This window comes from Amblyraja radiata, chromosome 1 (assembly GCF_010909765.2).
Source record: "Amblyraja radiata isolate CabotCenter1 chromosome 1, sAmbRad1.1.pri, whole genome shotgun sequence".
NCBI classification, from domain to species: Eukaryota; Metazoa; Chordata; class Chondrichthyes; order Rajiformes; family Rajidae; genus Amblyraja; species Amblyraja radiata.
Window position 1 is genome coordinate 140,414,747 of NC_045956.1, and position 24,888 is coordinate 140,439,634.

Below are 24,888 nucleotides of genomic sequence, written 5' to 3' on the forward strand. Positions count from 1 at the left end.
ACCCAACACCACTTCCCGGCTAACCTGGATTTCACTCAATTCCTCCAACTCCTTTGACCCGCGGTCCCCTGCTATTTCCGGCAGATTATTTATGTCTTCCTTAGTGAAGACGGAACCAAAGTAGTTATTCAATTGGTCCGCCATATCCTTGTTCCCCATGATCAACTCACCCGTTTCTGACTGCAAGGGACCTACACTTGTTTTAACTAATCTCTTTCTTTTCACATATCTATAAAAACTTTTGCAGTCAGTTTTTATGTTCCCTGCCAGTTTTCTTTCATAATCTATTTTTCCTTTCCTAATTAAGCCCTTTGTCCTCCTCTGCTGGTCTCTGAATTTCTCCCAGTCCTCCGGTATGCTGCTTTTTCTGGCTAATTTGTACGCATCATCCTTCGCTTTGATACTATCCCTGATTTCCCTTGTTATCCACGGATGCACTACCTTCCCTGATTTATTCTTTTGCCAAACTGGGATGAACAATTTTTGTAGTTCATCCATGCAGTCTTTAAATGTCTTCCATTGCATATCCACCGTCAACCCTTTTAGAATTAATTGCCAGTCAATCTTGGCCAATTCACGTCTCATACCCTCAAAGTTACCTTTCTTTAAGTTCAGAACCATTGTTTCTGAATTAACAATGTCACTCTCCATCCTAATGAAGAACTCAACCATATTATGGTCACTCTTGCCCAAGGGGGCACGTACAACAAGACTGCTAACTAACCCTTCCTCATTACTCAATACCCAGTCTAAAATAGCCTGCTCTCTCGTTGGTTCCTCTACATGTTGATTTAGATAACTATCCCGCATACATTCCAAAAAATGCTCTTCCTCAGCACCCCTGCCAATTTGATTCACCCAATCTATATGTAGATTGAAGTCACCCTTTATAACGGTTTTGCCTTTGTCGCACGCATTTCTAATTTCCTGTTTGATACCATCTCCAACTTCACTACTACTGTTAGGTGGCCTGTACACAACACCCACCAGCGTTTTCTGCCCCTTAGTGTTTCGCAGCTCTACCATGTCACTAAATTGTATTAAACCACAATGGTAGAATAAATCCAGATGAACCACCAGGACAGGTGCTAGGCACCAACAATAGACCGAACAAAAGTCATGGCCAGCCCATTCAACACTGCAAATTATACCATTGATGAGTGCAAAGTCTTCCTTGCAAGCAATTGTGAGAGTAATTGGGAAATTGAGCACAGGAGGATGAGGAATGATCTTATAGAGCTGTACAAAACCATGAGGGAAGTAGAAAGGGTGAAGGCATGGAGTAGTTTTCCAAGGGTAGGTGAATCAAAAAATGGGGATCATAGGTTTAAGGGGATAGGGGAAGGATTGAATAGAATGTGAGGGTCACCTTTTTAAAACACAGAAGGCAGTGAGTGTATGGAATGAGCTGATAGAGGAAGTAGTTGAGGTACAAAAACACCAGTAACACACATTTCGATAAGGAAATGGATAGAACAGGTTTAGAGGGATATGGGCCAGGCCAAGCAAATGGCACTAGCTTGAATAGAGTATCTTAGTCGGCTTGGACGGGTTAGGCATAAGGGCCTGATTCTGTGTTGTATGATTCTATGATTCAATGAACTCTGGTCAAGTAACACAACAACATGCTCAAAGCAAAATTATGACAAACTCATTGAACTGCACCATTCAACCAGCTCCTCCTATAATCCTAGATCATTCCCAGGCATATTGCCCCACAACAGAAAGATACACTAGTGGGAATATACATTGGCGTACAATGACAAATTGGTGCCTGTCCGTGCATGAACATTAAACACATCCACCATTGTTACTATTGACTGGATGGGTCTCGGCCATGAGTCTAACAGCCTTTTGTGTAATCTATCATACATTTATAACTAACAAAGAAAGTGATAAAATTACTTTAACAAATTGTATTGGAGGAAAAGCTCCAAAGATTTAGCTCCTGGGGTTCATTCCAGAAGTATCCCAGAGAGAAATCATTTCCTGTCAACGGCAGGAAAATCCTGCAGAACCAGTAAGTCTAAATTGATCAGAGATAATACTGTTAATTAGAAGCCCTGGGAATCTACATACAGATGTTTTCAAAACAGTCTGTCCGAACACTGTGCAAGTATTAATACAATTTAGTCCCTAAAGCTTATACAAAGAAAACACCTCTTCATGGCATGTCAAGTCAACAACGAACCTAAGCGTATGTCATTAAAGTTGGCATAAACACACGTTGTATTATCTGTACATGTGCACACACTCTCCTAGACAGTGAAGAACAGAAGCTTGGGATACACAAGTAATATGGAACATTTACTTACAATGTTTCATTACGGATGCCAAGATGGACATTTGAAGCAGTAAACACCTCAAACAACATCATTCATAATTTACTAATGTATGCAACCAAATCCTTTTAACTATTGACTCCAATGCTGTCCCAATGATTTTAATAGTCAGTTAATCAAGTGCATACCATTAATTTTCAATATGTAGCAAAGCATTCCTAAGTAGCAGGGTAAAGATACTTTTCAAAACAACACAAACTAATTGAAATACTAAGAATTACCTGATGTGAGGAAATAATACTGAGAATCATGAAATATTCCCACAGTTCCTGGTCCCACAGAGCCAGCTAGTATGTTGACAACAGAGAAAGCACCACTCATTATTCCAAATCCAAGTCCTGCCACTGGAAAATTTAAAAATACAAATTTAATTCACAACTTCATATATTATGCACAAATATAGTGAAAAATAACCAAATATTCACTTCCCAAACAATAATCAGTTCTCATCACAGTATAGCTTGCCTTGCACTGTTAATCCTGGTTAAATTGGAGAGGCTAGGCTCCTAAAATTGAGTAAAGGCTTCTGGGCTGCTAGGCCATTTGGTCAATTTAAAAGTGCTTTCTGTAGAAATGGGACAAGCTGCAGAATGGTGCCAGTTTGTCTAGAGCCCAGATCTGAGCTGCAGGAAGAGAATGGGAACATCTGCAGACCCTGACAATTAGGTGCAAAATGCATAGAATGGATTGGATGAATGTAAACCAGACATACACATTGTTGCAAAGCTTTACTTTGCTGGATGTTGATTGGATTAAGTATTGAGCCTTGTCTGGTTTTCTTGCATATCAGGGCAAATGTTGCGATGCTCGTTTCCTCTGAGAAACACTGTTTGAATACAATGTATTATTGGGTTTGGGAAATATCTGTCATGTATGGGGTTAATCGATATCTATAATTGGATTGTAACCCCCATGTGGTTCGGCCCCTCAAGGTCTGGGGACCTATAAAAGTCAGCTGCCACGAGGTCCTGTGTCGATCTTCTGGGAGAGTGCTCAGGACAGTGTGACCTTCTGGAGTGTCTCTGTTTGTGCGAGGCCTAGAGGGCTTGAACAGGCAGATGCAGATCGAACCCGCGGTGGTTAGGTACAGTAGTGGGAACTGTAATTGTGTTTTGTCAAAATAAAGTTTAGATGCGCAAGTGCTTGACTCAGTGATTTTTGACTGAAACTAGACTGGGGGGAAGCTTAGAATTTTAGACCAATTTACAGCACCAATACCTCAGGAAACCAAGGATCCCAACCCAAAACGTTTTCTATCCTTATTCTTCTAAGATGCTGCATGACCTGCCGAGTTACCCCAGCACTTTGTCTTTTTGTTGTAAATCAGCACCTGCAGTTCCTGTTTCCACAGACGTGTACTCCCTGGCTTCTTTCACACATTTATCCTTCATTGTCAAATCACTGCTGGATTGTTCATTGTGGAATATTAGAAGCATAGAAACATTGAAAATAGATGCAGGAGGAGGCCATTCGGCCCTTCGAGCCAGCACCGCCATTCATTGTGATCATGGCTGATCGTCCCCAATCAATAACCCGTGCCTGCCTTCTCCCCATATCCCTTGATTCCACTAGCCCCTAGAGCTCCATCTAACTCTCTCTTAAATCCATCCAGTGATTTGGCCTCCACTGCCCTCTGTGGCAGGGAATTCCACAAATTCACAACTCTCTGGGTGAAAATGTTTTCTCTCACCTCAGTCTTAAACGGCATCCCGTTTTTTGGGAAGATATACTAAGACTGTGGCCCCTGGTTCTGGACTTGCCCAACATTGGGGACATTTTTCCTGCATCTAGCTTGTCCAGTCCTTTTATAATTTTATATGTTTCTATAAGAAACTATATTGTTCTGAACTAAGTAACAACATTCTAAAAAATAAAATCAGCAATTATGTAACCCACTAATTTTTCATTTTATTTATCTCTGCCCTGAACCAATCTGACAAAATGATAGGAAAATCAATTTTTCAATTTGATACGATACGATAGAACTTTATTTATTCCAGGAAATTGGTCTGCCAACAGTCATAAAACACAACAAGATACATGAAACATGAAATTAAAGTCACGATGGGGAAAGTCCAGGATTTGGGATGTGCAAAGATTGGGGTGGGGGGGGGGGGGGGGTTAGGGAAGTCATTCTACCCCACGACCGAAGGGGGAGGTGTTGTACAGTTAGATAGCCACAGGGAAAATTTATCTTTTGTAGTGTTCTGTGCTGCATTTAGGTGGAACCAGTCTGTTGCTGAAGGTGTTCCTCAGGTTGACCAGTGTGGCATGGAGGGGGTGAGTTGTATTGTCCAGGATGCTCCGGCGTTTGAGGAGCATCCTCCCCTACAAGACCATCTCCAGTGTATCCAACACCACTCCCAGGATGAAGTCGGCCTTCCTGATGAGCTTGTTGAGTCTGTTGGCGTCCGCGGCCTTCGCCCTGCTGCCCCAGCACATGATGCAAAGAAGATGGCACTGTCCACCACCGATTAGTAGAACATCAGCTGCATTTTACTGCAGACATTGAAAGAGCGGAGCCTCCTCAGAAAAAAAACCTGAGGAACCTTTGATTGAAAATCGGCTGTTTGATAATAATATCTGGCTCAACATATGGAATAAAGCCTACAGTGGTCTTAACAATGGAAAGTCTCATTAATTTTTTCAATAAAAGTATTGCTCACCATAAGCCATTTGCTGGACTGACAAAGGTGACTTTCCATCTTCACTTAGTGCTGCTAAACCTTCGTTTGCTTTTCTAAAAATAATTAAAAAACACAAATTGGTGATCTACTCCTTAAAAACAGATGTTCATTTTGGGAAGATAAACACCAATACACAAACAAAACACAAATAACAAAATGTGAACTTACTTTCTGGAACTTTGCTGACAAATACAATTTTTTAAAGAGATGGAGAAACTGACAAGGCAAATGAAAAATGACAAGGCCAAGTGACAAATAAATGTGACAGTTAAATAAAACTGATTTGCAAATATTAAGTATTTGCTATAATATTTAATATAATTTTGAAGGCTGATCATTTTTATTTTTCATCATCTCCTCCTCAATTTGGGTCACTGATTCATAGATTCAGAGGCTTTAATAACCCCATTCACACAGGCAGTTTCAATGCACGAGAGGGAGGGCTAGAGATGTCAAGTCATACAGCGTGAAAATATGCCCTTTGGACTAACTCCATGCCAGCTAATGTCCCATCTAAGCGAGTCCCACTTATCCATACTCAGTACATATTCCTCTAAATATTTCCTATCCATGTCCCTGTCCAAGTATCTTTGAAATGCTGCTCTCGCATCTGCCTCAACTTCCTCTTCTGGCAACTCGTTCCATATACCCACCACTGAGTGCACACGTTGCCATTCTGGTTCTCATTAAGGGTGGCACAGCGGTAGAGTTGCTGTCTTACAGTGCCAGAGGCCCAGGTTCGATCATGACTACGAGTGCAGTCTATATGGAGTTTGTGTGTGTTCTCCCTGTGACCGCGTGGGTTTTCTAAGCGCTCAGGTTTCCTCCCACATTCCAAAGATATGCAGGTTTATGTTAATTGGCTTCTGTATGGTGTCCCTGGAGTGTTGGATAGAACGTGTAAGGGTGATCATTGGTCAGCGTGGACTTGAAGGGCCGAAAGACCAGTTTCCACTCTATATCTTTAAAACTAAAACTAAATCTTGCCCCACTGACATTAAATCTATGTCCTATGTTTTTTTTATTCCCCTGCCCTGGGTAAAAGGCTCCGTGCATTCACGCTACACATCCCCCTCATGATTTTATACACCTCTAGAAGATCATCCCTCACCTGGAGGCTTGTGACCAGTGGTGTGCCTGAGGGATCATTGCTGTTTACAGTTTACATAAACAATTTGGATGAGAATGTGCAAGGTATGATTAGTAAGTTTGCAGATGACACTAATAAAGATATTGCAGACAGTGAAGAAGGTTATCAAAAACTTACAGCAGGATTTTGATCAGCTGGGCAAGTGGATTGAGGAATGGCTAATGGAGTTCAATGCAGATAAGTATGAAGGATTGAATTTAGGGAAGTCAAACCAGAGCAGGACCTTCACAGTAAATAGTAGGGCAATTGGGATTTTTGTAGAGCAGAGGGATCTTGGAGTACCGTACACAGTTACCTGAAAGTAACATCACAGGTAGATAGGATGGTAAAGTTTATTGGTACATTGGCCTAAATCCAGTCAGCGTATTAAGTGCAGATGTTAACATGTTATGTTACAGTAGTACAAGACATTGGTGAGGCAGTATTTGGAATAAAGCGTTCAATTTTGTCACCCTGCTGTAGGATGGATGTTATTAATTTGGAAAGAGTGCAGAAAAGATTCACAAAGAAGTTGCAAAAACACGAGGGGCTGACCTGTAGGGAGAGATTGGGCAAGCTAGGCCTTTTTTCATTGCAACGCAGGGGGCTAAGGGATAATAATAATAATAAATTTTATTTATGGGCGCCTTTCAAGAGTCTCAAGGACACCTTACAAAAATTTAGCAAGTAGAGGAAAAACATGTAAGGGAATGAAATAAATAGTAGAGACATGACTAGTACACAAATTAAAGACAGAATTCAGTTCAAAACACAATATGAGGCAATTCAAGCACAGGTGAAAAGGGAGGGGGACGTGGGGCTAAGGATAGGCAGAGGTGAAGAGATGGGTCTTGAGGCGGGACTGGAAGATGGTGAGGGACACGGAATTGCGGATCAGTTGGGGGAGGGAGTTCCAGAGCCTGGGAGCTGCCCTGGAGAAGGCTCTGTCCCCAAAACTGCGGAGGTTGGACTTGTGGATGGAGAGGAGACCGGCTGATGTGGATCTGAGGGACCGTGAGGGTTGGTAGGGGGAGAGGAGGTCAGTGAGATATGGGGGGGCCAGATGGTGGAGGGCTTTGTAGGTGAGGACCAGGATTTTGTAGGTGATCCGGTGGGAGATGGGAAGCCAGTGAAGTTGTTTGAGGACTGGAGTGATGTGATGCCAGGATTTGGTGTGGGTGATGAGTCGGGCGGCTGCGTTCTGGACCAGTTGGAGTCGGTTGATGTAGGTGGAGCTGATGCCAAGGAGAAGCGAGTTGCAGTAGTCCAGTCGGGAAGAGATGAAGGCATGGATGAGTCTTTCAGCAGCGGGAGGTGTGAGAGAGGGTCTGATTTTGGCGATGTTGCGGAGCTGAAAGAAGGTTTTAATGACATGGCGGATGTGAGGCTCAAGGGAGACGGTGGAATCAAAGATCACGCCAAGGTTGCGGGCCTGGGGAGATGGGGAGACAGTGGTGCCGTCGATGGTGAGAGTGGGGTTATTGATTTTGCTGAGTGTGGATTTGGAGCCTATGAGGAGGAATTCTGTTTTATCACTGTTGAGTTTGAGGAAGTTATGTTGCATCCAGGTTTTTATAGCTGACAAACAGGAGTTGATATGGGAGAGGGGGGGGGGGTTGTGAGGGGATTTGGTGCCGAGGTAGATCTGGGTGTCATCGGCGTAACAGTGGAAGTCCAGGTTGAAGTGGCGGAGTATCTGACCAAGGGGGAGGATGTAGATGATGAAGAGGAGGGGGCCGAGTACGGAGCCTTGGGGAATGCCTTGAGTGACTGTGGCTGTAGCAGAGGTGTGGTTATGGAGAGAGATGAAGTGGGATCTGTTGGAAAGGTAGGAACGGAGCCAGCTGAGTGCAGAACCTTCAATGCCGAGGTCTTTGAGTCTGGTGAGCAGGATGTTATGGTTCACTGTATCGAAGGCTGCGCTCAGGTCGAGGAGGATGAGGATGTTGAGGGAACCAGTGTCAGCAGAGGTGAGGAGGTCGTTGAGGACTTTGAGGAGAGCAGTTTCTGTGCTATGGAGGGGGCGAAAGCCAGATTGGAGAGGTTCAAATAGGTTATACGCAAGGAGGTGGGAATGATGTTGTGACGCAACAATATACGCTCCAGGGTTTTTGAAAGAAAGGGGAGGTTTGAGATTGGGCGGTAGTTAATGAGAGAGGAGGGATCAAGACCAGGTTTCTTTAAGATTGGTGTGACAGCAGCAGTTTTGAAAGCGGAGGGGACAATGAGGAGTTGAAGAGATTAGTGAGGTAGGGGCAGAGAACGGGGAGGAAGGACTTCAGCAGGGGAGTGGGCAGAGGGTCGAGGGAGCAGGTAGTGGGTTTGGAAGAGCTGATGAATTTGGAGATTTCAGTAGGGGTGATCAGGTCAAACTGGGAGAGGAAGCAGTGTGGAGGAGGGGTAAGGAGGTCAGTGGAGATGTTGAAACGAGAGGCCTTGGTAGGTGGTGGAGTAGATGCTGGGGAGTCGGGTACAGGGGATAAAGATTGATAGATGGTGCTGATTTTATCAGCGAAAAAGTGGAGGGATGAGTTGCAGAGATCCGGAGTAGAGGTAGGGAGAGTGTTGGCTCGAGGCTTGAGGAGGTTGCCCACTGTGGAGAAGAGGGTTCTGTGGTTTAGGCAGTGGTCGGTGAATATGGAGGAGAGGTAGGCAGATTTTGCAGCAATGAGGGCATCTTTGTAGTCAGTGAGGTGGAGTTTGTAAGCTTCAAGGTGGACTGTAAGAGATGATTTCTTTGTGAGTCGTTCAAGTCGGCGACCAGTCTGCTTCAGCTTACGAAGTGCTGGTGTGTACCAGGGTGAAGATGTGTTGAAAGTTACGGTTCTTGTTTTGAGGGGGGCCAGAATGAGGACCAAGGTGGAGTTGAGATGGTTTGTGAGATCATCAGGTGAGATGGGGGTTGAGTCCAGGGGGAGAGTGGTGGAGAGCAGGTCAGAGAGATGGTGGGGATCGATGGATTTTAGATTACGGAAGGTGATTTCTCGGAGGAAGCGGGGGCGAGGTGTCGGAGAAGGGATGGTGAACTGTATAAGCTTATGATCAGAGAGGGGGAAGAGGCATGGATGGAGGTCGAGTACCGGTTGATTTGTGGAGCAGACCAGGTCAAGGATGTGACCTTTGTCATGAGTGGGAAAGGTGACGTGCTGAGTGAGAGAGAAGTTGTCAAGGTAAAAGGCGAATTCAGATGCGAGCTTGCAGGTGGGGGAGCCCATGTGAATATTTAAGTCACCAAGTAGCAGCAGACGTGGGGAGAGGGATGAGGCAAGTTTGAGGAGTTCAGTGAAGTCAGATAGGAAGGAGGGGTTTGGTTTAGGTGGCCGGTAAATGAGGATGACTGTCATGGAGGAAAGGGCTTTGAAGGCGAGGAATTCAAATGATGCTACTGGGGGGAGGGTGAGTTCAGTGATCCGAAAGTTCTGGTTGAAAATAACAGCGAGGCCACCTCCATGGCGGGAGGGGCGGGGTTTGGAAATGTAATTAAATCCAGGTGGGGATGCTTGATTGAGGGATGTACTTCCGGTGGCGCTGGTGCCAGCAGCCTCCACCTACAGCCCGGTATCTTTTTACGTTTAGTTATGTAAAAGTGTGTTTTTTTGTGGGTTTTTTGTGTTTTTATGTGGGGGAAGAGGGTACGGTGCGGGGGATACCGTCCTTCAGCCGCTTCCTGGTGAAGACGCAACTATTATTCGAGTCGCGTCCTCGCTCCCCCCCCCCCCCAGCGGCCTACCTACTGGATTAGCGTGGCCTTTCCTGCCGGGATCGACCAGATCGACCGGGATCGACCAGAGCTCCAGCAGCGGCGGGACAGCGCTGATACATCGCGGGGCTGGCGATGCCTTACCGGGATCGCCGTCTGGAGCCCGGAGTGCTGGACCTGTGGCACCGACATCATGGAGCTGCGGTTTGCAGAGCTCCCAACGCGGGCGGCGCTGATGGACAGCGCGGGGTCCTGCGACTCTGCCCGGCTCGGCCTGCGGACACGGGAGCTGCGGACTCCGGCTGCAGGAGGCGGCTGATCAGGAGGTCCGGGCCGCTGAGGAGGATGTTCACCGTCGGGGTTCGGCATCGGCGTTCCACCACCCCAGCGTGAGGGCCTGAACATCGGGCCACCCGGGGCGGCGACTGCGGGTGCTAGGAAGGCCTCGACCACGAGTGAACATCTGGGAAGAACGGAGTGGAGGCTGGCTGGACTATGGTGCCTTCCTCACCTTGGTGCCACTGTGTTATGTTGTGTCGTGGACTTTCACTGTTTGTGCTTTTTTTTAATTCTATTTTATTTTTAATATGTTTTATTATTTAATATTATTTATTTATTTTTATTTTTATGATACTGCCTGTAAGGGAAATTCATTTCGTTGTCTCTAACTGAGACAATGACAATAAATTTGAATAGAATACAATACAATACAAGAAGACATTGGGTTGTTGCCAGGTCTCAGTGAGCAGAAGGAAGTCCAGAGTGTTGTCAAGGATTAGTTCATGGAGGGCAAGGGCTTTGTTGTTGAGTGACCTGGTGTTGAGGAGGGCAAAGTTGGCATTGTGAGAGGGTGGAGGGATGGGGGCAGGCTGGAGAGATCTGAAGTTGTCCCAGTTGACAGTGCGTGCAGTCAGCTGGGATGGGGGGTGACGCGGTTGAGGGGGGCAGAGCGTGGTAGTGAGCAGATGGATGGAATGGAGTGTCCGTGGTTGAAGTAAACAAGCTTGCGTCGAGAGCCTCTGTGGATGAAACGGGGTCGACGTAGAAGTCTAAGCTGTTTAATGACTTGGATGCAGGATGGGATGTGGTTGTTGAAGAGACCAATCAGTTGCAGAGTTGAGTATTTGAGCATGATGAGGAGCCCGAGCAGCTGCAGGAAGCAGCAGAGAGGTCGTCTCTGAGGGTGAGGGTGCAGAGAGGTGTCCAGCAGAGAAGGTGAAGAGGGGTGTCCAGCAGTGAGGGTGCAGAGAGGTGTCCAGCGGTGCAGGTGGAGAGAGTATCCAGCGGTGAGGGAGCAGAGGTTGTCCAGCAGAGCGGGTGCAGCGAGGTGTCCAGCAGTGAGGGAGCAAAGAGGTGATCTTATAAAGGTGTACAAAATCATGAGGAGAGTTGTTAGGGTGAATGCAGTGTCTTTAACTCAGGTTATGGGAATTAAGAACCAGAGGACACATATTTGATGAAAGGGTTATAGAGATTTCAGATACAGTAATAGAATCATACAGTATGGAAACAAGCCCTTCAGCCCAACTCATCCATGCTGACTAAGCTAGTCTCATTTGATTGCATTTGGCCCAAATCCCTCTAAACCTATCATATGGATGGATGGATTTATGAAGGGGAAATCATGCTTGACTAATCTTCTGGAATTTTTTGAGGATGTAACGAGTAGAATGGATAATAAACCAATGGGTGAGGTATATCTGGACTTCTAAAAACCCTTTGACAAGGTCCCACATAAGAGATTAGTGTGTAAAATTAGAGCACATGGTATTGGGGGTAGGGTATTGACATGGATAGAACTGGTTGGCAGACAGGAAGCAAAGAGTAGGAATTAACGGGTCCTTTTCAGAATAGCAGGCAGAGACCAGTGGGGTGCCGCAAGGCTCAGTGCTGGGACCCCAGTTATTTCCAATATATGTTGACGATTTAGACAAGGGAATTAAATGTAACATCTCCAAGTTTGCAGATGACACAAAGCTGGGTGGCAGTGTGAGCTGCGAGGAGGATGCTATGAGGCTGCAGGATGACTTGGATAGGTTGGGTGAGTGGGCAGATGCATTGCAGATGCAGTATCATGTGGATAAATGCTCGCACTTGCTCACACATCCACTTTGGTGGCAAGTACAAGAAGGCAGATTATTATCTGAATGGTGTCAAGATTAGGAAAGGGCTTGATCAGATATATCCGAGGACATTGCGGTAAACTGGAGAAGAAATTGCAGGAGCCCTGGTTGAAATTTACGAGTCGTCCTTAAATCAGGAAAGGTACCGGAAGACTGGAGGGTGGCAAATGCTGTGCCTCTTTTCACGAAGGGCTGTAGAAAAAATGCTGGGAACTATAGGCCGGTGAGCTTAATATCTGTAGTTGGAAAGTTACCAGAGTATTCTGAGGGATAGATTATACAGGTATTTGGATTGGCAAGGTCTGATTAGGGATAGTCAGCATCCAAGATACCCCATCGTTTGGTTTTGTACATGAGAGCTCGTGTCTCACAAACCTGATTGATTTTTTTGAAGACATGACCAAAAAGGTCGATGAGGGCAAAACTGTAGACGTTGAGTACACGGATTTCAGTAAGGCATTCGACAAGGTTCCGCATGGTATGCTGATCTGGAAGGTTAGATCGCATGGGATCCAAGGAGAGATAGCTAAATGAATAGCAAATTGGCTCCATGGAAGAAAGCAGAGGGTGATGGTGGCAAGTTGCTTCTCGGACTGGACGCCTGTCACTAGTGGTGTGCCTCAGGGTTCGGTGCTGGGCCCGTTCTTATTTGTCATCTACATCAATGATTTGGATGAGAACATACAGGGCAAGATTAGCAAGTTTCCTGATAATACAAAAGTTAGTGATTTTGCAGATAGTGAAGATGGTTGTGAAAGATTGCAGCAGGATCTGGATCAATTGGCCAGGTGGGTGGAGGAATGGTTGATGGAGGTCATGTTGCAGTTCTATAAGATGTTGGTGAGACCACATTTAGAATATTGTGCTCAGTTCTGGGAACCATGTTATAGGAAAGATATTGTCAAGCTCGAAAGGATTCAGAAAAGATTTACGAGGATGTTGCCAGAACTAGAGGGTATGAGCTATAGGGAGAGGTTGAGTAGGCTGGGTTTCTATTCCATGGAGCGCAGGAGGATGAGGGGAGATCTTATAGATGAATACAAAATCATGAGAGGAATAGATCGAGTAAATGCAGAGTCTCTTGCCCAGAATAGGGAAATCGAGGACTAGAGGACATAGGTTCAAGGTAAAGGGGAAAATATTTAATAGGAATCGGAGGGGTAACTTTTTCACACAAAGGGTGGTGGGTGTATGGAACAAGCTGCCAGAGGAGGTAGTTGAGGCTGGGACTATCCCATCGTTTAAGAAACAATTAGACAAATACATGGATAGGACAGGTTTGGAGGAATATAGGCCAAGCGCACCCAAGTGGGACTAGTGTAGCTGGGACATTGTTGGCCAGAGTTGGCAAGTTTTCTGCCGAAGGGCCTGTTTCCACACTGTATCATTCTATCACTTGGGTGTCCTTATACATCAGTCACTGAAAGTAAGCATGCAGGTACAGCAGGCAGTGAAGAAAGCAAATAGTATGCTGGCCTTCATAGCGAGAGGATGAGTATCGGAGCAAGGAGGTCCTACTGCAGTTGTACAGGGCCCTGGTGAGACCACACCTGGAGTATTATGTGCAGTTTTCATCTCCTTATTTGAGGAAGGACATTCTTGCTATTGAGGGAGTGCAGTGTAGGGTCACCAGGTTAGTTCCCGGAATGGCCAGACATATGATGAAAGAATGGGTCGACTGGGCTTGTATTCACTGGAATTTAGAAGGATGAGAGGGAATCTTATAGAAACATACACATTTCTTAAGGGATTGGACAGGCTAGGTGCAGGAAAAATGTCCCCTGTTGGGAGAGTCCAGAACCAGGGGTAATGGTATAAAAATAAGAGGTTGGCCATTTAGGACTGAGATGAGGAAAACTTTTTCACCCAGAGTTGTAAATCTGTGGAATTCTCTGCCACCGAAGGCAGGAGGCCAATTCACTGGATGTTTTCAAGAGAGAGTTAGATTTAGCTCTTAGGTCTAAAGGATCAAGGGATATGGGGGAAAAGCAGAAACGAGGTACTGGTTTTGGATAATCAGCCATGATCATATTGAATGACGGTGCTGGCTCGAGTGGTCGAATGGTCTCCTCCCGCACCAATTTTCTATGTTTCTATGTTGCATATGCACGTACCTATCTTGAGGGACAACTTTTTCACTCAGAGGTGGGTATATGGAATAAGCTGCCAGAGGAGGTAGTCGAGGCAGGTACAATAACAACATTTAAAAGACACTTGAACAAGTATGTGGATAGGAAAGGTGTGGGGTGATATGGCCCAAATGCTGGCAAACGGGACTGACTTAGATGGGGCAGCTTGGTCGGCATCGATGAGTTGGGCTGAAGGGTCAATTTCGTGCCATATGACTCAATGTCTCCATCTGAAATTTCTGTAACAAGAACATTAATCAGCCTTCTTTTTCTGATTATTTCGACAGGTCATTGACCCAAAATATTAACAGCTTCTCCAAAAACCACCCGGCTTACTGAGCATTTCCTGCATTTTGTGTTTTAATTCTGACTTCCTGATCTTTTGCTCAATCAGTCAAATTGCACATTTTTCACAGGCAGCCTAACCGGCTTTGAAGTTCGCATTAGTGATGCGAAGAATGTCATCAGCACTCACATGATCTTGTGCATGAAATATGACCACAGCAGAATGCTTTAAAGTGTCGTTGTGAATGATTTTGTGGGCAAGAAAAGAAGCATTTACTGGAAGTACGCGGGCTATATTTACACAAATCACATGGGAATAGTCACACAGAAATGAACAGCGATTGAGAAACAAATGAAAGAGACTATTGTGGTAACTATGTCAAATGATTTTTTAAAAAATCACAAGGATAGGCTTTTGCAAACGCAAGTGGTGGATAATATTTCTGGAGACAAAGTGCTGGTGTAACTCAGCAGATCAGGCAGCATCTCTGGAAAAGATGGATAGGTGACGTTTTGGGTCAAGACAGATTACATTTTTTAGGTTTGATGAGAGAAGTACTGCACCGTAAACCGGGAGTAAGAGATGCAACATGACATTCAAGAGAAAAGTGCAAGGAAATGATAACATTAATGAGACTGGAGAAGAGAAATAATCAAGGAAGGAGTTGGGAATGATATAGTTGTCGTAGTCAGGAGTAGACATTTACAGAGATAACGACTAAATCTGTTTCATCATCTTTCAGTCTTGCAGTTTCTTATCAATTAATTAAAACCTTTGCAGGCAATTTGTCAAAACAAGGAACTACACATGTAGGTTAATGCGCCAAATTACACAAAGTGGTGGAGTAACTCAGCAGGTCAGGTAGCATCCCTGGAGAACATGGATAGGTGATGTTTCGGGTTGAGACCCTTCTTCAGACTTTTGAAATGTTTCCTTCCCATTGTGCAAGTTCCACCCACAACTACTTTAGGTGACCTGGATATAATTCTACAGAAAACAGGTCATCTAGTTAAAATATTTTGGAAACATTTTACATGATTCTTTGAAATAATATTAGTGGAAAACAATAACGTATACACATCTCAGTTCATAACTAACTAAGAATAGGGGTAAGCCATTTAGAACAGAGATGAGTAAAAAAAAATCACGCAGAGAGTTGTGAGTCTGTGGAATTGTCTGCCTCAGAAGGCAGTGGAGGCCAATTCTCTGGATGCTTTTAAGAGTTGGATAGAGCTCTTAAAGATAGCAGAGTCAAGGGATATGGGGTGAAAGCAGGAACGGTGTACTGATTATGGATGATCAGCCATGATCACAGTGAATGGCTGTGCTGGCTCGAAGGGCCGAATGGTCTATTCCTGCCCCTATTGTCCTAATTATTCAGCAATATTAACTGGTAACTACGGTGAATATTGCCTTCCTGTAGATTTTTAATTACTTTCAAAGAAATCCTACCAAGTTCAAATCTGATCTCAGCTGCAGATGGTTTATTAAAATAAAATTCTTTGTCAGCATTCAGACAATGATGAGCATATGGAATGAACTGCCGAAAGAAGTGGTTGAGGCAAGTACAATGACAACATTTAAAATACATTTGGACAAATATCTGAATAGGAAAGCTTTAGAAGGATATGGACCAGGCTATGGCAAATGGGATTAGCTTAAATGAGGCATCTTGGTTTGCATGGCCGATTAGGCTGAAGGGTCTATTTCCGTACTGGATAGAACATAGAACACGGCAGCAAAGGAACAGATCCTTTGTCCCACAACGTCTATGCTGACGTGATGTCATGACCAACCCTATCTGTCTGCACATAATCCCTATCCTTCCATTCCCTGCATATCCAAAAACCTCTAAACGCCACTATCGTATCTGCCTCAACCATCACCCCTGGCAGAGCATTCCAGGCACATCGCCCTCTGAGTAAAATAACTTACCTCGAACATCTCCTTTAAACTGCCCTTCTCACCATAAAGTTATGCCCTCTAGTATTTGATATTGCCATTCTGGGAAATAAGCTCTGACCATCGTATCCTCTCTAGACTCTGTTCAGGCTCTCCTCAAACGTAGCCCCAGAGCAAAATGAACAATAGGAAAGGCACCATTATCACTGGAAAAAAACTGTTTTACTATATAATAGATTTCAAGCCAACATTCAATGAGCTTCACACTTGTTAGTTGCACAAATGTAAATCTATTTCTTCTTGAAGCTAATCAAGCTATGGCATTGCGAGTATTGGTAAAATATAACACTGATGAAGAAAAGTTAACTGTTTGCAACGATATTGCCAACTGACAGAATCAGAAATTAGGCCTTGCAGCCAAAATTGTCCATGGCAACCATGATGCCTACCTTCGTTGATCTCTTTTGTATACATTAAGTTTATATCCCGCTAGACCATTCATATCTCAGTACCTGTCCAAATGTCTTTTAAATATTGTAATTATCGCTGCCTCTACTACCTGTGGCAACTTGTTGCATATAACCACTACCCAACCGTGTGGAAAAATGTATCCCTCTAATCTCAACATTTTTCTGACTCACCTTAAACCTATGCCCTCTAGTTCTAAACTCCCATATCCTGGGGAAAAAAAGATTATGACCATCCATCCATACCTCTCGTAATTTTATATACCTTAATATGGTCAAGCTTCAGCCTCCTATGTTCCATTGAGAATAAAACCAGCCTTTTCAATCTCTGTAGAAACTGCAGAACTCCCATAAATATCATGACAAATGTGAGTATCACATTTTTTCTGGGAAGTTTTGATCTCCTTTCCTTAAAAAAAGAATATAGTAGCATCGTAGGCAGTTCAAAGGAGATTCACCAGGCCAATTCTGAGGAGGGCTGCCGTATCAAGAAAGGCTAAAACAGTTTGGTTCTGTGTTCTTTGGAGTTTAGAAGAAAAAGAGGTAACCTTGTTGATACTATAGGATCCTGAGGTCACATGACTGAATAAATGTTGAGGTGTTACAAAATGAGGAGCTAGTCATTTGAAAAGGAGATGTGTAGAAATGTAATTTTGCAGAGATTGGAAAATCACAGGAATTCCCTAACCCGAGAGGATTGCGGAGTATGGCTTACTAGGAGTATTTAAGGAATAGATTGAAACATTTTTGAAAGATCAGGGAATGTGCAGAACTGTCACAAGGCTGTGGGAAACTCGTACAGATGAGAAGTTCAAAGATCAATCATGATCATATTGAATGGTGGAGCAGACTTAAAGGGGCCTGATGACCATCTCATGCCTTTATTTTCTTATGTAGTGTTTGTCATTCCAGCTGTTCCCTGACAATGAACAATTCATATCATACAGCAGTAGAGAGCCAACTATTTCCAGTTTTCAACAGTTATCTTGGGAAAATGTAGTCACTGACCATTCAATTTCACTGATAAGTAACTGCTGTATGAGAGATACAAGCTATAGGGAATGTACATGTTTTTGACAATTGAATTAAATGAACCCTTAATTTGTTGTTTTACATGTCAATGTGATTTTTTCATATGTTTTGAATGGGGGTGAAGTTGCTCCTTGAATATTCATTCCAGTTAAGCGTAGATCCGGTGGATTGAGGACTGGGAAACATGGATAGCTCGTTATTCCCAGTAAATTCTTGGTGTACCTTTATCTGGATTTACAGGTGGAAAAGTTTAATGGAAAACGAGCCTCTGCAAAATTTCCATTCAGTGCCTGTTAACACCATCTATTACCAGCATACATGCTGCAACAACACCAAGGGCACAAGGGGATGTGCATCAAGGCAATTATAATCAGATTACATTCACCAAGATACTGGAGGCCATAATTTCTGCATCCAAAAAAATCAAAACACCAAAGACCTTAGTTTGACCAATTATACTATTTGGACATGTGGGACTGAGGCAAAGAGATATTTCTTAATGGAGATGGTGGGGAATTGTCAGAATTCTTTACCTGCAGGACCAAGGGACCCAGTCATCGAGCTCATTAGGAAGAGAGATTAAGGATCACTGCAAATTAAAGGAATCAGGTGATTTGGGGATGGTGCAGGGAAGTGACCTTCAAGTAGTAGGTCAAATATGATCTTGGTAAAACACATTCAAAGGGCTAAATGGTTATAAAATGAAACATGCATTCTTGCCACAAACAGAACATACTGTTCCCCAGCAGCAAAAATAAACCTATTGTTCTCAGAAAATCACAGTTGGAGGTAACCAAGACCGTGTGCAGCAGGAGCTTTGTGCCTAGTTCAAAAATGTAATGCAGGGATTAATTTAATAATCTGAACCAGTCAGGAAAAGTGAGTACATTTGCTGATGCAATAATAATTTCCATCTTAAAATGGATTTCTTTCAACCCTAAGTTGCTAAATGTCCTCTACGTCTCAACCTTGATAAACTTCAGAAGAACTTTGCCTTAATTTGTTACTTCATGCCGAATCCATATATTCGTCCACTGTTGGTAGTCAATCCATAAAGAACGTATGTCATAGTCACTCACACCACATTCATCTGATAAATGTCTCATCGTCTGCTTTCTTACCCCTGGTCAGATAGCAAGCATAGAACAGAATAGAGGGTACCAGGACTAGGAATGGACTTTTACAAATAATCCATCTCATTGGTACAAGTCCATAGAAATGGTAAATTCAGAAATTATAGGAGCAGAATTAGGTCATTCAGCCCATCAAGTCTACTCCGCCATTCAATCATATATAATAACCATATAATTACAGCACGGAAACAGGCCATCTCGACCCTTCTAGTCCGTGCCGAACTCGTATTCTCCCCTAGTCCCATATACCTGCGCTCAGACCATAACCCTCCATTCCTTTCCCGTCCATATAACTATCCAATTTATTTTTAAATGATAAAAACGAACCTGCCTCCACCACCTTCACTGGAAGCTCATTCCACACAGCCACCACTCTCTGAGTAAAGAAGTTCCCCCTCATGTTACCCCTAAACTTCTGTCCCTTAATTCTCAAGTCATGTCCCCTTGTTTGAATCTTCCCTACTCTCAGTGGGAAAAGTCAACTCTGTCTATCCCTCTCATCATTTTAAAGACCTCTATCAAGTCCCCCCTTAACCTTCTGCGCTCCAAAGAATAAAGCCCTGTTCAACCTTTCTCTGTAACTTAGTTGCTGAAACCCAGGCAACATTCTAGTAAATCTCCTCTGTACTCTCTCTATTTTGTTGACATCCTTCCTATAATTAGGCGACCAAAATTGTACCCCATACTCCAGAATTGGCCTCACCAATGCCTTGTACGATTTTAACATTACATCCCAACTTCTATACTCAATGCTCTGATTTATAAAGGCCAGCACACCAAAAGCTTTCTTTACCACCCTATCTACATGAGATTCCCAGATCCCTCTGTTCACCTGCATCCTTCAATTCCCTACCATTTACCATGTACGTCCTATTTTGATTTGTCTTGCCAAGATGTAGCACCTCACACTTATCAGCATTAAACTCCATCTGCCATCTTCAGTCCACTCTTCCAACTGGCATAAATCTCTCTGTAGACTTTGAAAACCTACTTCATTATCCACAACCCCACCTATCTTAGTATCATCTGCATACTTACTAATCCAATTTACCACACCATCATCCAGATCATTGATGTACATGACAAACAACAGTGGACCCAACACAGATCCCTGTGGCACCCCACTAGTCACTGGCCTCCAACCTGACAAACAACCATCCACCATTACTCTCTGGCATCTCCCATTCAGCCACTGTTGAATCCATCTTGCTACTCCACCATTAATACCCAACCATTGAACCTTCTTAACCAACCTTCCATGAGGAACCTTGTCAAAGGCCTTACTGAAGTCCATATATACAACATCCACTGCTTTACCCTCATCAATTTTCCGAGTAACCTCTTCAAAAAATTCAAGAAGATTAGTCAAACATGACCTTCCAGGCACAAATCCATGTTGACTGTTCCTAATCAGATCCTGTTTATCCAGATGCTTATATATATTATCTCTAAGTATCCTTTCCATTAATTTGCCCACCACTGACGTCAAACTAACAGGTCTATAATTGCTAGGTTTACTCTTAGACCCCTTTTTAAACAATGGAACAACATGCGCAGTACGCCAATCCTCCGGCACTATTCCCGTTTCTAATGACATTTGAAATATTTCTGTCATAGCCCCTGCTATTTCCACACTAACTTCCCTCAATGTCCTAGGGAATATCCTGTCCGGACCTGGAGACTTATCCACTTTTATATTTCTCAAAAGTGTCAGTACTTCCTCTTCTTTGAATCTCATAGTTTCCATAGCTACTCTACTTGTTTCCCTTACCTCACATAATTCAATATCCTTCTCCTTGGTGAATACCGAAGAAAAGAAATTGTTCAATATCTCCCCCATCTCTTTTGGCTCTGCAGATAGCTGTCCACTCTGACTCTCTAATGGACCAATTTTATCCCTCGTTATCCTTTTGCTATTAATATAGCTGTAGAAACCCTTTGGGTTTACTTTCACCTTACTTGCCAAAGCAACCTCATATCTTCTTTTAGCTTTTCTAATTTCTTTCTTAAGACTCTTTTTACATTCTTTATACTCCTCAAGCACCTCATTTACTCCATGCTGCCTATAATTATTGTAGATCTCCCTCTTTTTCCGAACCAAGTGTCCAATTTCCCTTGAAAACCATGGCTCTTTCCGATTTTTACTATTTCCTTTCAACCGAACAGGGAAGATTCTGTACTCTTAAAATTTCACCTTTAAATGTACTCCATTTCTCTTCCACATCTTTCCCATAAAACAAAATGTCCCAATTTACTCCTTTTAAATCCTTTCACATCTCCTCAAAGTTAGCCTTTCTCCAAACAAAAATCTCAATCTCAATCGTGGCTGATCTATCTTTCCCTCTCAACCCCATTCTCCTGTCTTCTCTCCATAATCCCTGACCCTTACCATTCATGAATCTATCTATCTCTGCCTTAAAAAATATCCCCTGGTGGCCTCCACAGCGTTCTGTGGCAATGAATTCACAGATTCACCACCCTCTGTCGAAAGAAATTCCTCCTCATCTCCACCTCCTCAGATTAATAGCACATCTAAGCCTCGCATAATCAAAGAATAGACAAGCCTGTATTTAGCTGATGGTAGAGGTAAAATATCTGATGGTGACACATTCACGGTTTTGGTAATGACCAAATTACAAGAAGACTGCATATAACCATTGTCAAAATGGTATCACGTAGCAAAACTTACATCAGTTTCTTTTGTTTATCTATTTTCAAACCTACCAAAGTGTTGCATGATATCCTGAGGAACTGTTCTCGTGGAGGAGCGCATTCTTTCTAAGGCCACATTGTCACGGTACCTACTATACTATACTACACTATCATATAGCCTTGGGCTGTTGGATTCACCTAGATAGCCAAATGGATTTTCACCTGGTGACTCTAACATTAAATGTGAGCAGAAATAGTTTCTGATGGCAAGGACACTTGTAGAGACCAAGCTTATAGTTTTAACTCTGTATAATACTTTTAACCCTTCAAAAAAATTTAAACCATCATCTAAAACCATTAGGTAAACACAAAATACTGGAGTAACTCAGCGGGACAGGCAGCATCTCTGGAGAGAAGGAATGGGTGACGTTTCAGGTCGAGACCCTTCTTCAGACTGATGTCAGGGGAGTAGTCGGAGACAGTAAGTCTGGTGGGGGAACTGGGAAGGGTGAGGGGATGGAGAGAGAGGGAAAGCAAGGGCTATTAGAAGTCAATGTTCATACCGCTAGGGTGTAAGCTACCCAAGCAAAATATGAGGTGTTGTTCCTCCAATTTGCACTGGGCTTCACTCTGACAATGGAGGAGGCCCAGGACAGAAAGGTCAATTGGGAATGGGAGGGGAATTAAAGTGCTGAGCAACCGGGAGATCAGGTAGGCGTTCAGAGAAACGATCACCGAGCCTGCGTTTGGTCTCGCCAATGCACATGAATTGACACCTGGAACCAGGGCCGGTGCTAGGAATTGCGGGGCCCAATTAGAAAACTGATGGCGGGGCCCCTACTCTAGAAAAGTAAAAATTTATGTATGTTTATATTTCGTGTAGTTTCGGGAATTTTAAGGCAAGCTGGTTGGTGATTGGATGCAACCCCCTTAGAGACAGCGTTTGATTGGCCGCCAAATAAATTTGTCAAATCTGTAACAAAAATCGCTGGTCGGTGCGAACTCAGTGGACTATCTGGTTGTATCTCCAAACTAATCTGGTTGTATCTCCAAACTAATCTGGTTGTATCTCCAAACTAATCTGGTTGTATCAACCAGACTATCTGGTGGTATCTCCAAACTAAACAGTATAACATGCAGGTACATTCATTTAAAATTAAATTCAGTGCTTATTTCACATGATTTCTCACTGTGTAAAGCTCAATATCTGACCAATTTCTGTTTAACACGTTTGGTCTGCCGTGAGCATTTTTCGTTGCATCTCCCCTTTTCCTAATCGGCCACAATTCAGATAATAGTCTACTTTCCTGTTTTTGCCACCAAAGTGGATAACCTCACATTTATCCACATTATACTGCATCTCCCATGCATTTGCCCACTCACCCAGCCTATCTAAGTCACCTTGCAGCCTCCTAGTTTAGAGGGGTTTAAACGGTTTAGAGATGTTTAGAGGGCTTCAGATGGGTTCAGGTGTGTTTACAATTGTTTAGAGGGGAATAGAGGGAAATAGGAGGGCTAGAGGAGTTTTAGAGGTGTTCAGAGGGTCCCAAAGGGGTTTAGAGACGTTATAAGCCCCCCGTGAGAAATTGTATTTCTCTGAAATTGAAGATAGACATAAAGCTGGAGTAACTCTGCAGGACAGGCAGCGCAGCGACTTTAGAGAGAAGACCCTTCTTCAGACTAAACTGAACTCTCGTCGGTGAGATTAGTTGTGATTGTCTGAAGAAAGGTCTCGACCAGAAACGCAACCCTCTCCCCAGAGCCCTTGCGCGTCCCGTTGAGCCACCTTCAACTTCAGAGCCAAACAAAAAACACAGAGTGCTGGAGGAACTCAGCGGGCCAGGCGACTGCCTCACCCGCTGGGTTTCTCCAGCATTTTTGTCTACCGCAAAACGTCAATGATTCCGGGAATGCCGAGGCGACAGTGTGAGAGAGCTAGAGAGAGACGAGATGGGGAGCGGGAGAGGGAGAGAGGGAGGGAGAGAGCAAAACACAAAGAGACACAACGTGGGTCGGTAGGTGAATGACTAACCTGCACACCAGGAAGAAGCCCCTTCTCGCGCTCCGGGGCCCTCACTCATGATGGTGAGTTTAAAGAAATTCTCAACGTGTCATCGGTCTACATTACATCTACATGTAATTGTGTTTTAAACAAGTATTAATGACGCCGCGTGAATTTTATTCAAAGGAACACGATGTTATTAATACTTGTTCAAAACACAATAACATTTACTGAGGAAGGCGGATGGATGCATTGATGACATGATTGTATAACAACGAGTTAAGTACTTGCTGATAAGAAGTGCTAACAGTACTAGTTAACACATCGTTTGTGTCTGATGGCCGTGCAGCGGTTGTTATACACAAAGATCCTATAGTGGAGCTCTGCTAGAAGATCTTTGGTTATACATGTTCGTTTAAAAAAAAAATCCGGATGGCGAATTAAAAAAAACTTTAGTTAACAAAGAGAATTCGTATATCCATACGAAGTACGGAACATTAGTGCGGGGCCCCCCTAGGCGCGGGGCCCAATTGGGAGCAATCGGTCAAATCGGCTTAAAACCGGCCCTGCCTGGAACAGCGGATACAGTAGATGAGATTGGAGGAGGTGCAAGTGAACCTCTGTCTCACCTGAAAACGCTGTTGGGGTCCTTAGATGAAGTCAAGGGGGAGGTAAAGGGACAGGTGTTGCATCTCCTGCGGTTGCAGTGGAAAGTACCTGGGGAGGGGGTGGTTTGGGTGGGAAGGGACGAGTTGACCAGGGAGTTGTGGAGGGAACGGTCTCTGCGGAAAGCAAAGTGGTGGGAATGAGAAGATGTGGCCAGTAGTGGGATCCCGCTGGAGGTGGCGAAAATGTTGGAGGATTATATGCTGTATGCGATGGCTGATGGGGTGGAAGGTGAGGACAAGGGAGACGCTGTCCTTGTTACGAATGGGGGGAGGGGGAGCAAGAGCTGAGCTGTGGGATATCGAGGATATCCCAATGAGAGCCTCATCTATTATGGAAGAGGGGAACCCCCGTTTCCTAAAGAATGAGCACATCTCCGATACCCTGTTATGGAAAACCTCATCCTGGGTGCAGATGCGGCGTAGACGGAAGAATTGGGAGTAGGGGATAGTCTTTACAGGAAGCAGGGTGGGAAGAAGTGTAGTCTAGATAGCCATGGGAGTCAGTGGGTTTGTAGTAGGTGTTGGTCAATAACTGTCTCCTGTGATGGAGACAGTGAGATCCAGAAATGGTAGGGCGATGTTGGAGATGGTCCAAGTGAATTTGAGTGCAGGATGGAAAGTGGTTGTGAAGTTGAT

At 43.9% G+C, this 24,888-nt stretch overlaps 1 protein-coding gene across 2 annotated transcripts in view; it reads right to left on the reverse strand.

Moving 5' to 3' along the window:
• Positions 1–24,888, reverse strand: part of LOC116979786 (gamma-secretase subunit Aph-1b-like) — a 48,597-nt gene that overhangs the window by 12,493 nt on the left and 11,216 nt on the right. For both annotated transcript variants that reach the window (XM_033031601.1, XM_033031591.1), the window contains 2 exons: positions 5,009–5,082; positions 2,564–2,686 (listed from right to left, as the gene is read on the reverse strand). In XM_033031601.1, coding sequence (XP_032887492.1) covers positions 2,564–2,686; positions 5,009–5,082 — 197 coding nt within the window. The remainder of the gene's footprint in view (positions 1–2,563; positions 2,687–5,008; positions 5,083–24,888) is intronic.